Source organism: Eptatretus burgeri, chromosome 13 (genome assembly GCF_056783735.1).
Source record: "Eptatretus burgeri isolate ZD-2024b chromosome 13, Ebu_testis_v1, whole genome shotgun sequence".
In the NCBI taxonomy this organism is placed as follows: Eukaryota; Metazoa; Chordata; class Myxini; order Myxiniformes; family Myxinidae; genus Eptatretus; species Eptatretus burgeri.
The window spans coordinates 82,749,857-82,763,086 of NC_140973.1; the positions used below are offsets into that span (position 1 = coordinate 82,749,857).

The 13,230-nt window shown below is 45.4% G+C and overlaps 1 protein-coding gene across 3 annotated transcripts in view; it reads left to right on the forward strand.

Moving 5' to 3' along the window:
• Positions 1-2,789: 2,789 nt before the first annotated feature.
• The window catches only part of LOC147014919 (glutamate receptor-interacting protein 1-like), a 91,364-nt gene continuing 80,923 nt past the window's right edge, over positions 2,790-13,230 (forward strand). For 2 of the 3 annotated variants that reach the window (XM_085853388.1, XM_085853390.1), the window contains exons 1-2: positions 2,790-3,598; positions 9,314-9,391. In XM_085853388.1, the coding sequence (XP_085709514.1) occupies positions 3,394-3,598; positions 9,314-9,391 (283 nt within the window). In that variant the 5' untranslated portion in view covers positions 2,790-3,393. The remainder of the gene's footprint in view (positions 3,599-9,313; positions 9,392-13,230) is intronic. The other variant, XM_085853389.1, reaches the window with a different exon arrangement.

Consider the following 13,230-nt stretch of genomic DNA (forward strand, 5'->3'; position numbering starts at 1 on the left):
TGCACATCATTAAGGGATTTCCACCAAGGTTCCACACATCATTGTGGGATTTCCACCAAGGTTCCACACACAATTATGGGATTTCCACCAAGGTTCCACACATCATTATAGGATTTCCACCAAGGTTCCACATCAAAAAATGGGATTTCCACCAAGGTTGCACACACAATTATGGGATTTCCACCAAAGTTCCACACACAATTATGGGATTTCCACCAAGGTTCCACACACAATTATGGGATTTCCACCAAGGTTCCACACATCATTATGGGATTTCCACCAAGGTTCCGCACATCATTATGGGATTTCCACCAAGGTTCCACACACAATTGTGGGATTTCCACAAAGGCCCCAAGGTTCTGCACATCATTATGGGATTTCCACCAAGGTTCCACACATTATGGGATTTCCACCAACGTTCCACACATAATTATGGGATTTCCACCAAGGTTCCGCACATAATTATGGGATTTCCACCAAGGTTCCACACATCATTATCGGATTTCCACTGAGGTTCTGCACATCATTATGGGATTTCCACTGAGGTTCTGCACATCATTATGGGATTTCCACTGACGTTCTGCACATCATTATGGGATTTCCACCCAGGTTCCACACATCATTATGGGATTTCCACCAAGGTTCCACACACAATGATAGGATTTCCACCAAGGTTCCGCACATCATTATGGGATTTCCACCACGGTTCCACACGCAATTATGGGATTTCCACCAAGGTTCTGCACATCATAATGGAATTTCCACCAAGGTTCCGCACATCATTATGGGATTTCCACCCAGGTTCCACACATCATTATGGGATTTCCACCAAGGTTCCACACACAATGATAGGATTTCCACCAAGGTTCCGCACATCATTATGGGATTTCCACCAAGGTTCTGCACATCATTATGGGATTTCCACCAAGGTTCCGCACATCATTATGGGATTTCCACCCAGGTTCCACACATCATTATGGGATTTCCACCAAGGTTCTGCACATCATTATGGGATTTCCACCAAGGTTCTGCACATAATTATGGGATTTCCACCAAGGTTCTGCACATCATTATGGGATTTCCACCCAGGTTCCACACATCATTATGGGATTTCCACCAAGGTTCTGCACATCATTATGGGATTTCCACCAAGGTTCCGCACATCATTATGGGATTTCCACACATCATTATGGGATTTCCACCCAGGTTCCACACATCATTATGGGATTTCCACCAAGGTTCAACACACAATTATAGGATTTCCACTAAGGTTCCACACACAATTATGGGATTTCCACCAAGGTTCAACAAATCATTATAGGATTTCCACCAAGGCTCCACACACAATTATGGGATTTCCACCAAAGGTCCACACACAATTATGGGATTTCCACCAAGGTTTCACACATAATAATGTGATTTCCACCAAGGTTCCAGACATCATTATAGGATTTCCACCAAGGTTACACACACACAATTATGGGATTTCCACCAAGGTTCCACACAATTATGGGAACTCCACCAAGGTTCCACACACAATTATGGGAACTCCACCAAGGTTCCACACAATTATGGGAACTCCACCAAGGTTCCACACACAATTATGGGATTTCCACCTAGGTTCCACACACCATTATGGGATTTCCACCAAGGTTCCACACACCATTATAAGATTTCCACCAAGGTTCCACACACAATTATGGGATTTCCAGCAAGGTTCCACACATAATTATGGGATTTCCACCAAGGTTCCACACATAATTATGGGATTTCCACCAAGGTTCCACACATAATTATGGGATTTCCACCAAGGTTCCACACATAATTATGGGATTTCCACCAAGGTTCCACACATAATTATGGGATTTCCACCAAGGTTCCGCACATAATTATGGGACTTCCACCAAGGTTCCGCACATAATTATGGGATTTCCCCCAAGGTTCCACACAAATAAATGTCTTGATGACCACCTGAGATTTATTCAGTTAAAGTTGAGTCCTGTCTTATGAAGGACCATTTGTAAATACATTATTACAATACAATACAATGCAACAAAGCATCATTGAATTACGTTGGTAGACATTGATAATTGAACAGTAAATGGGATTTGGACCTGCGATCTCAGAACCATCATGAGATCATGATGTAAAGGTCATGATGATCAGCTTGGTAAATGCGAGTTTATACACCAATCTGTTTTAAACACCAATTTTATGTAGAATGTTGTGTGGGATTTGGTTTTCTGTCTGTCTGTCTGTCTGTCTGTCTGTCTCTTTCTCTTTCTCATTTTGTTGTTCATTCATCCCTTTCTTGTCCTTGTGTCCACCTGCTGCCCCACTGTTGATGCATCACCTGTAATCCCCCCTGTCACCTCACCTCAAACTTGTGTACAAATAAACATTTCATTGTCGTGTTATAATCTAACCATAATCTATCCACCACTCGAGTATATTGATGTTATTTTCATGTCACATGTATATTTTCAGCAGTGAGTGTGAAAACAGCCTTTTGGGATAAACGGTGACCTGCTCGCCCAACCATTGGATTATACCATTGACATTGGGGATGTGGAACGTGGCCTGAGTTTCCACCAGGAGTAAATAATGGTGTGTGTGTGTGTGTGTGTGTGTGTGTGTGTGTGTGTGTGTGTGTGTGTGTGTGTGTGTGTGTGTGTGTGTGTGTGTGTGTGTGTGTGTGTGTGTGTGTGTGTGTGTGTGAGATTGGTTCTTTCTACTGGCAGGGCTGTTTCGCAGGGTATCTGAAATGGCTTTGCCGTGCCATTTCCTTTTTAAATGCGATCCTAGAGATAGCCGGCACAGAATCGCACGTCCGGGAAGTGCCGGAGAAAACGAGTCCAAAAGATTCAGAGACGGCTTCGTGGATTTGTTCCCACATTTTCACATTTCATTTGTTGTTCTCCACGCCCTTCATCCCTGATGGAAATGATCTCCAGTTCGTGTTTCGGAGACTTCCAGATAAGAAGGAAACCTTTGTCGTCCATCTCCACAAAGGGTTCACCAAGGTGCTCATCAAAAGTGCAGCAGTGAAGGAACTGCGCATTGAAAACGGCGTCTCAGTGTTGGTGTCATCCTCCGTTGGTCCATAGTCGTGCTCACCGCTGCGGTATCTCTTGACTTGAAGTCTGTGCATGTTTTGTGCCTACCAGGGATTGCATCATCTTTCGCCCTGACACGCCAAGTCCCGGACTTGCATTGCCTTGTGGAATCTGCGGTTTGCCGGTAGTCACACCCTTTGGAGATCGGTGATATGTGGACCTTGACAGACCTGATTTGCATTTCGGATTGAATGCTCGGAAAGGGAACAAAAGCTTTCCGGACGAGCTCGGTGCTAGGGGGATGCCAGCCACGCAATGGAGTGACTCTCTTTGGTGAATGGAAACTGCCCCAGATGGAGCCAGCAGGAGCGCCAGAGGCACGTCGCTGGTGAAGGCGTTTGGGATAAGCAGCGAAAACATGGAGAGGTTCCTACAGCTGCTGAAGCACGTCAGGAGATCTGTGAAGAGGCAGCGAGCACTCAAGTACCACCAAAGAGAGGACTACCACGAGCATTGTGAGGATGCTGAGTGCGTCTACGCAGGTGAGCACCGCTAGTTCAGGGAAGTTTTGACCGTTCACCAGAATCAGGTAACTGATGGTTGATTTATCGCAGATTGAAAGACCATTCCGTCCGCAACTCAAATGCAAACATGTTGCTTGAAACATCATTCGTGATTGGTGAAATAATTATTAAACTCTTTCATCATTATATACTTATGATGTGATTTTTAAGAATATTGTGCATAATTTGACAAGAATATTGTATCTAGCAGCCGGCTTTCATGGAGACCAATCTTGGTCCGATTCCGCGAAGACTTGACGTTGTTTGGTGCAGTCCCGTGAGAGGGAGCCGTTGTCTTTTTGTATGGAGATGTAAAGCCGGCTATCCTCATCTGAACTTCGGTTTTGGACGATATGAGCACGATCTCAATGTGATGCGGTTCTGGGGCTCGGATAGGGCACAAGGTCAATGAACCGAACGAGCGATCTCTCCACCTGTGTCGAAGACTCCTTGCACCGCAATGCTTGTGTTGCATTGTCTAAGCTTATTCAACTGATCGTTACTCCAGAAAAGGAAATTCAAAGCGATGTTTGCTCAAGATGCTCATGATTGCCGGGAACACAATCACAACTCTGTGCTGCATTATGACGTCACAGGCAACCTGTCCTCATTGTCTCAGAGGCAACAGGATATTTTAACGAGGGCCATCAACACAGCACAGCACTTGTGCGAAGGTGCCAATAAACCAATTAACACGTTACGGTTCCAAGGTGTATTGGGAGTTGATGCGAGATAAAAATGGTGACGGATTTAAGGTTTTTTTTTCACACGCACCAAGCATGTGTCACATTGGTTTTACTTTTCATAAATGATGGTCCTTTGCCTTCTCTCAAGCTTGTGCAATCTCATGTAAAACGTCTAAATATTACGACATCTGCTCATTTCCAACTCGAAGTGTGCTCGGTGGAGCGCATACCTCCACCACGTAGTACCTGATCCACGAGAACATATCGGGCCCAATACATGATTCAAATATCATGCTGTACGTTTTTGGCCCAATCTCTCAATTGTGAAGAATCACTTAGAAAATTATATAACTCTCGTATCCAGATCCAGATTCGGATCTTCACCAAAATTGATCAATTCGTCCTTGTCACACATCCAACGTGTCCACCAAGATTTATCTGAATCCGTCCACAACGTTTTGAGATATCCTGTACACAAACAGACAGAAAGGGGTGAGGACATAACCTCCTTCACCTTCGGTGGTGGAGGTAACAACATCCCATCGACGCCTCAAACCTTTTTGGCTGGTTACCTGAATTGAGTTGCATGCATACAGGTGCTCTTTTTACACCTTCCCTGATATTCTGCCCCCCTCCCCCTTTCCACAGAAATCCTGGAACTCCCTCTGAACTTTTAATTGATTGTAATAATCGTTTTTAATTCGACTATGGCGGCCATTTTGCTAACACAACGAAGCTTCTCACTTGATCGCTTGCTCTGCTTGCCGATCAGCTAAGCGAGTGGTTTGCAAAGCGGTTGATACGGAACGACTGGCTTGGAAAGCGAGAACAAGCCGCTTGCTAATGGAACGCACCCCAGGATCGTGACCAAGAAGAACCAATCTTAACCTTCGTATGTAGTGACGGGTCCAGCCGTTTGGAGACGGTTGATGCTGGTAACATCAGCCCGTTTGATCCACCGGTAAAACTTGCATGCAAACTGCATCAGGTGAGATCAGTCTGCCCAGGTATGGGAAATGGTGAACGTGCAAGTTGGCTGACATCACCCTGCCAGGTGAACATGCAGTTGGCTGACATCACCCCGCCAGGTGAACATGCAGTTGGCTGACATCAACCTGCCAGGTGAACATGCAGTTGGCTGACATCACCCCGCCAGGTGAACATGCAGTTGGCTGACATCACCCCGCCGGGTGAACATGCAGTTGGCTGACATCACCCCGCCAGGTGAACATGCAGTTGGCTGACATCACCCCGCCGGGTGAACATGCAGTTGGCTGACATCACCCCGCCAGGTGAACATGCAGTTGGCTGACATCACCCCGCCAGGTGAACATGCAGTTGGCTGACATCACCCCGCCAGGTGAACATGCAGTTGACTGACATCAACCTGCCAGTTGAACATGCAGTTGGCTGACATCACCCCGCCGGGTGAAAATGCAGTTGGCTGACATCACCCGACCAGGTGAACATGCAGTTGGCTGACATCAACCTGCCAGGTGAACATGCAGTTGGCTGACATCACCCCGCTGGGTGAACATGCAGTTGACTGACATCACCCCGCCAGGTGAACATGCAGTTGGCTGACATCACCCCGCCAGGTGAACATGCAGTTGGCTGACATCACCCCGCCAGGTGAACATGCAGTTGGCTGACATCACCCCGCCAGGTGAACGTGCAGTTCGCTGACATCACCCCGCCAGGTGAACATGCAGTTGGCTGACATCACCCCACCAGGTGAACATGCAGTTGGCTGACATCACCCCGCCGGGTGAACATGCAGTTGGCTGACATCACCCCGCCAGGTGAACGTGCAGTTCGCTGACATCACCCTGCCAGGTGAACGTGCAAGATGGCTGACATCACCCCGCCGGGTGAACATGCAGTTGGCTGACATCACCCTGCCCAAGTCAGGTATGGGAATCTGAATATTCACGCAGAGTGATTTCAGGACCCCCCGGCTCAGCTGACCTTGCCCGTTGGAGGTTCCTTGCCCGTTGAAGGTTCCTTGCCCGTTGGAGGTTCCCTGCCCGTTGGAGGTTCCCTGCCCGTTGGAGGTTTATCAGGTGTTTGAGACGTGCGTGTGGACCGCATTTCTGGCTGCATGAGTGACAAAGAAACGCCCTCGGGGAGCAGATTCGTTCCTCGCCGTCTCCGCTCGGTTCAACCTGCCGCCGAGCCTGAGACGTCCTTTCGTATTTACCAGCGGAGTCTCGGGCAGACCTGGGACGATGCTGTGTCGGTTCGTGTGGGATCATGTAAACGCTGATGCAGGTAAGATAGTAATCCTTGTACCTGCTCTTCATGAAACGTATGCGAGGCACTCGTTGAGCTCAACAACGGTGTGTGTGTGTGTGTGTGTGTGTGTGTGTGTGTGTGTGTGTGTGTGTGTGTGTGTGTGTGTAGTGTCTCAATGTAATGATTAATGTTTGAATGCACCTGAAACTGAGCAAAACATCTATTAAACTCAGAAAAGGTATTACTAAATAAATATGAAGTAGACTTGACGTACTTATTCAGAGGTATCCACATTTACCTTGGATACCGATTAAGCGACACACCAACACCCTGACACCAACACACCTTCACTGATTTATTTATCTGCGCATCAATGTTGTGCGCCACGGTAAGCATTTTGTTTTCATCGGCTTCTCAGGAAATGTATAAAGTGATCCACTGCAAAGAGAAGCTGACGAACGTGACCCCCGCCCCTACCCCTTACCCCTCTCCCCACGTCCACCACCAACCAAATGGCTTTTTTTTCCATTCAGCTCACCCAGGGAGAACCTGCATGGGTTTGTCGTCCTTGTCGGCCATATTCCCAGAGGGTGTAGCATACTACTCGGGGTGAAGCCATTTAGCCTGCAGCGTGCAGATGGCAATGTTGATTGTTGACGCCTTTGTATGCCCTGGAGAGCAATGGCAATCACTTTGCCAATGAAACTCCACGGGGTTTTTGGCCTGTGAAAGCAACAGCAGAAGAGATCACATTTCCCATATTCTCAAATATGGACCATGCATGATGGACGTGTAAGATGATCTTAAAAGAGTTCCTGAGACCTAAATGTTCAAATCAAGCTGCCTCTTGCAATGTGAAGAAACCACGGTTTGAAAGTTATCTCTCAGTCCTGTTAATGGTCAACACCCCTCCTCGAGGTTATGCTTGTAAATGGTTCTGATTGTTGACCAAAGCTGGAAATAGAGATTTTTTTTTGTTTTTTTGCCGACATAGTCTAGGCTCGTGCTAGAGCACCCGTTCTATTACGAGAACGCTGAACGGATCAGGACGTGACAGGAGAAAAGGAACAGCGGAGAGGGGTTGGAGACGCCAACAATGGAGCTGAAGGCCAAGACAAGGGAAGGTGGACAAACAATGAGTATAGGGCGGAATGCGCAGGATTACATTACGGGAATTTCGAGAAAAAAAAAAAGAGAAAAAATATGACAAAATAACAAAAAGTACAAGTGGGTGTGGTGCCGCCCACAATGGGCGTGGGATGCCCATCGCGAGGAAGACAACACTAGGCATTGATATCAACATCATATTCAAGTTTCATCCAAATCGGATCACATCCCACGAAGGTGTGCTCTGGACAGACAGACAGACAGACATGCATACACACAGACACACAGACATAACGAATATAGTGGTCACTCTGGCTGGCGCTCGTGAACCAACAGACATACCATTATAACCCTGAAAGTGTAGGTCTTTCCTTTAGAGAAATTGTAAGGAAGCCAAAGTGTTAGTGAGTACAGTTTCCTACACCATCTAAAGGCATTTGGAAACTGGAGGAAACTCTGACACGAAGAGGTCTGGCAGAACCAAAGCTGCAACACAATCAGAAGACAAGTTTCTGAGAGTCAACAGCTTGCGTGATAGGCGGCTCACAGGACAGCAACTTCAAGCACAGTTTAACACTGGTCAAAGTAAGGAAGTCTCAGTTTCAACTGTGAAGAGAAGACTTCGAGCTGCAGGTTTGACAGGTCGAGTGCCAGGAAGAAAGCCATTGCTAAGATGGTAAAATAAGAAAAAGAGGCTTGTCTGGGCCATGAAGCACCACCAGTGGTCTCCTGAAAACTGGAAGAAGGTCTTATGGACCGATTAATCAAAATTTTAAATCTACGGTTCATCACGCAGGGTTTTTGTACATCATCGAGTAGGTGAAAGGATGGTTCCTCAGTGTGTGACACCAACTGTCAAACATGGAGGAGTAAACGTGATGATCTGGGGCTCTTTTGCTGGATCCAGAGTCGGCGACTTGCACAGAGTGACTGGCACCCTGAACCAAAAGCGCTCCCACAGCATTTTGCAGTGCCATGCAATACCCTCTGGTCTTCGCCGAGTTTGTCAGGGGTTCATCCTACAGAAAGATAATGACCCAAAACATACCTCCAGGCTATGTCAGAACTACCTTAGAAAAGAGCAAGACTGTAGGCTTCAAATCGTGGAATGGCCAGCACAGTCTCTAGACTTAAACCCCATCGAGCTGGTTTGGGATGAACTGGCCAGAAGGGTGGAAGCAAAGCAACCTACAAGTGCAACACATTTGTGGGAACTTCTGCAACAGTGTTGGGAAGACCTTTCCGAACAATATTTGATTTTCATTGCAGAAAGAATGTCACGAGTATGTTCGGCTGTGATATCTGCAAAAGCTGGATACTTTGACGAGTCAAAAATTTAGATTAAATTTTGTTCAACAAAACGATTCCATGATTTATTTTTTTATCTGCAATTGTTTATTTGTTCAATGCTTTAATTTCAGAGTACATTGAAACATTAAACTGCTTAAATTTCAGTAAAAACTGGAAAAATGGGGGTGTTCTAAAACTTTTGACCATTAGAGTACACTTGTACTAAAACCATTCTGTCCAACTCTAACCACCACATTCAGATATGCAGCAACTGTGCAATCATTACCATTCCTGTTTACAATCAGGTTATCTGGATAAATCTTGTGAAGCTGCCGATCAAAAAATTTTTTTTTTAAACTTACTTTGTCCCCAACAGATGATGGTCCATATGCTAAAGGAAGTCCCGCAGTGGCAGTGGAGCAGACCTTTTCCATAAAACATCAAAGTATTCCAGGTGAGTTGAACTTTGTGATAATTGATTGGATAAGAACTGTTTTGGGGATATACAGTGTCCTCCATAAGTGTTGGAACAGTGAAGTGAAATTTGTTATTATTACTATATTCTCAAGAAATTTGGATTTCAGATCAAAAGATGAATATGAGACAAGAGTACAGAAGGTCAGCTTTTATTTCTTGGTATTTCTATGCATACATTTTTACCATTGTAGAACAATAGCACTTTTTATGTCCAGTCCCCCCATTTTAGATAAACATAGGTATTGCAACAAATGACTGACTGGTGTTTTTTGTTGCTCAGTTGTTTATTATTGCATTGATTGTTCACCTAACACATAAAAGAGCTGTGAATGTCTCGTCTTGGTTTTGGCTTTTGCTTTTGCCTTGGGAGTCTGTCTTTGGAGTCAGGAGGCATAAATCAACATGAAGACAAGAGAACTGTCTATGAAAGAAAAGCAAACAATTTGGAAACTGAAAGAACAGAATAACTCAACTAAAACCATCACACAAAAATTGAGATTAGCAAATACAACAATTTGGGATTTCTTGAAAAAGAAAGAAACCTTTATTATACTTCGCAATCAATGGCCAGGTCGGCCAAGGAAAACTACATTTGATAACAGAAATATCAGAGCTGTGAAGAAAACCCAAAACAACCATCAGTGACATCACCAAGAACCTGCGGAGTGCAGGGGTGAAAGTGTCACAATACTGTTTGCAGAAGACTTCGACTGTGGAATTACAAAGGCTACACCACAAGATGCAAACTTCTCATCAGCCCCAAAAATAGAAAGGCCAGATTAAAATTTGTCAAGAAGTACCGAGGTGAGCCAGCAGAGTTCTGGAACAGTTTTATGGGCAGATGAGACCAAGATAAACCTTTACCAAACCAATGGAAAGCTGAAAGTGTAAACTACCTGTAAAGGAAGGTACTGCATATGATCTAAGGCATACTACCTCGTCTGAAGCATCGTGTCGGTAGTGTCGTGGCTTGGCTTGCATGGCTGCCTCTGGAACTGGCTCACTCATCTTTAACTAATGATGTAACTAATGATGGCAGCAGCAGAATTAATTTAGAAATGTACAGAAACATTTTGTCTGCCTCTGTACAAGAAAATGTCTCCAAGCTCATTGGGTACTCATTGGAAAAATGCTTCCAAACACTGGCCAAGTCGATCTCCTGATCCACTGAAACATGCATTTCACTTGCTGAAGAGGAGTCCAACGTCAGAACCCCCCCCCACCCTCCCCCCATCACAAAATAATAATTAAAAAATAATGGCTACAGTAAAGGTTTGGCAAAGCATCTCAAAGGAAGATACGAAGAATTTCGTGATGTCATTTGGTCACATGCTCGATGCAGTTCTTACATGCAAGGGATAAGCAATGAAATAATAACTATTATACTGCTGTACTTTAATTTACTTGAAGTTGATATGTTCCAATACTTTTGCTGAACTAAAATGGGGGCACTTAACATAAAGAGTGCTGTTATTCTACAAAGGTAAAACATATTGTTATGTTAGTGGGGTCGATGAAGGAATTTCATAAGAAAGATAGGATTGTATAGAGTTGTTTGGTCAATGGACGTGTAGGAGACATCTCGATGTAATTAAGTAGGGAGACTGCAACTGAGACCAGGTTTGCTCTCCTTTTTTGCTCAAATTAGTGGAGTCCATCTAGTTTTTTACTTTCGGTTGGAAGCGCCTTCTTCTTTAAATAAGTAAAAAAAGTATATATATATATATATATATATATATATATATATATATATATATATATATATATATATATATATATATTGTTAGGTTTGAGGGGGGGGGTATGCATTCAAAGGGTAATTAGGATGTTTAATTAGGTATGCCATGCTGTTCGAGTTTACCAGGATCTCGATGTAATAAGTAGCAATTCAGTGGTGATAAGTTGTCTAGTAAATGTTCATTTCTTCAAGGGGGAAATGATAATTGTCACGTAATTAGATAGGGACACGGGATAGGGTAAGGGTGTCTGCGTAAACCCCTTTTAGTAGTCCCTGGAGGCTGGCCGTGACGTCACAGGACAGTGCAGCGGATGGCTCCGCCCCGTGATCACGATTGGCGGAAGGCGACGGCGGTGGGCCAATAAAACGGCTCGATTGGAAGTGACGAGGTCAGGAGGATAAAAAGGTTCTGTTCGGGGTCGAAAAGGAAAAGGAAGAGGAAGATGATCGGGACAAAAAGATTGTGTTTTTTTTTGGTGTGGAAGCTGTTGCGCGGAGAGCGTCCTTGTTGTTGTGCTGATTCGATCGTGTTCTTCATCGTGTCTTGGAGCCTTGCTGAGCCTCGTGCCTCACCTTGGTTGGCTCTGGGGTTCTGCTGACTCGGAGTACGGGGTCGAACGGCGGGCGGACCTGCCTCCCTCTCCTGCTCGCAACTTGGCGCCAGAACTGGTTCCCTGGCGGCTGTGAGCGGACTTGGGCCAAGACCAGGAGGTCGACAGCACCACGGTTTCTCCTGCCCCCCTGACGAGAGCAAGGCCAGCTCGTCCGACGCCGATCCAGGGACAGTTGCGTCCACACCACGGTCCAGCCTGACCACCAGAAATAGCTACGGTGTGTGTGTGTGTGTGTGTGTGTGTGTGTGTGTGTGTGTGTGTGTGTGTGTGTGTGTGTGTGTGTGTGTGTGTGTGTGTGTGTGTGTGTGTGTGTGTGTGTGTGTGTGTGTGTGTGTGTGTGTGTGTGTGTGTGTGCGCTTGGCGCCTTAGAGGGTTTGAGATCTGTATATTCATTGGAATTGTCTGTGTTTTTCCCCACGCCCGATCCCACACCATCCCGTCGAATCGCCCTGGATCCCTTTTCTTGCCGAGTCTTGTTATTTCTGGTTAATAGTAAAAACAAATGAACATCATCAACTCATTGAAAAGTGACTCGTGCCACCTTCCTCGTCCCGTTTGCAGTAGAGCGATTAGAACCGCCATGTTTGGGTTATAAATAAATAAACTGCCTCCATCGTTTCGGCTCATTCTACGTTGGCGGGACTGTTCAAGTCCCGTGGACATCACAATATATATATATATATATATATATATATATATATATATATATATATATATATATATATATATATATATATATATATATATATCTATCTTCTTCTTCCTCTTTCGGCCTGCTCCCGTTAGGGGTCGCCACAGCGGATCAACCGTCTCCATTTCGCTCGATCCTCCACATCTTCCATTGACACTCCAACCACCCGCATGTCCGCCCTCACCGCATCCATGAACCTCTTCTTTGGCCTTCCTCTTCTCCTCCTGCCTGGTGGCTCCATCTTCAACATCCTTCTCCCGATATACTCCGCTTCCCTCCTGTGCACATGTCCAAACCATCTCAATCTCGCCTCTCTCACTTTGTCTCCAAACCGTCCTACCTGCGCTGTCCCTCTAATATACTCATTTCTTATCCTATCCATCCTCGTCACTCCCAATGAGAATCGCAGCATCTTTAACTCTGCCACCTCCAGCTCCGCTTCCTGTCTTTTTGTCAGCGCCACTGCCTCCAAACCATACAACATAGCTGGTCTCACTACCGTCTTACATACTTTCCCCTTCACTCTTGCAGCTACCCTTCTGTCACAAATCACTCCTGCAACTCTTCTCCACCCACTCCATCCTGCCTGAACTCTCTTTTTCACTTCTCTCCCACACTCTCCGTTACTTTGGACAGTTGATCCCAAGTTTTTAAACCAATCCACCTTCCCCACCACAACTCCTTGCAACCGCACCATACCACCACCCTCCCTCTCATTTACACACATGTACTCCGTCTTACTCCTACTGACTATCATTCCCCTTCTCTCCAGT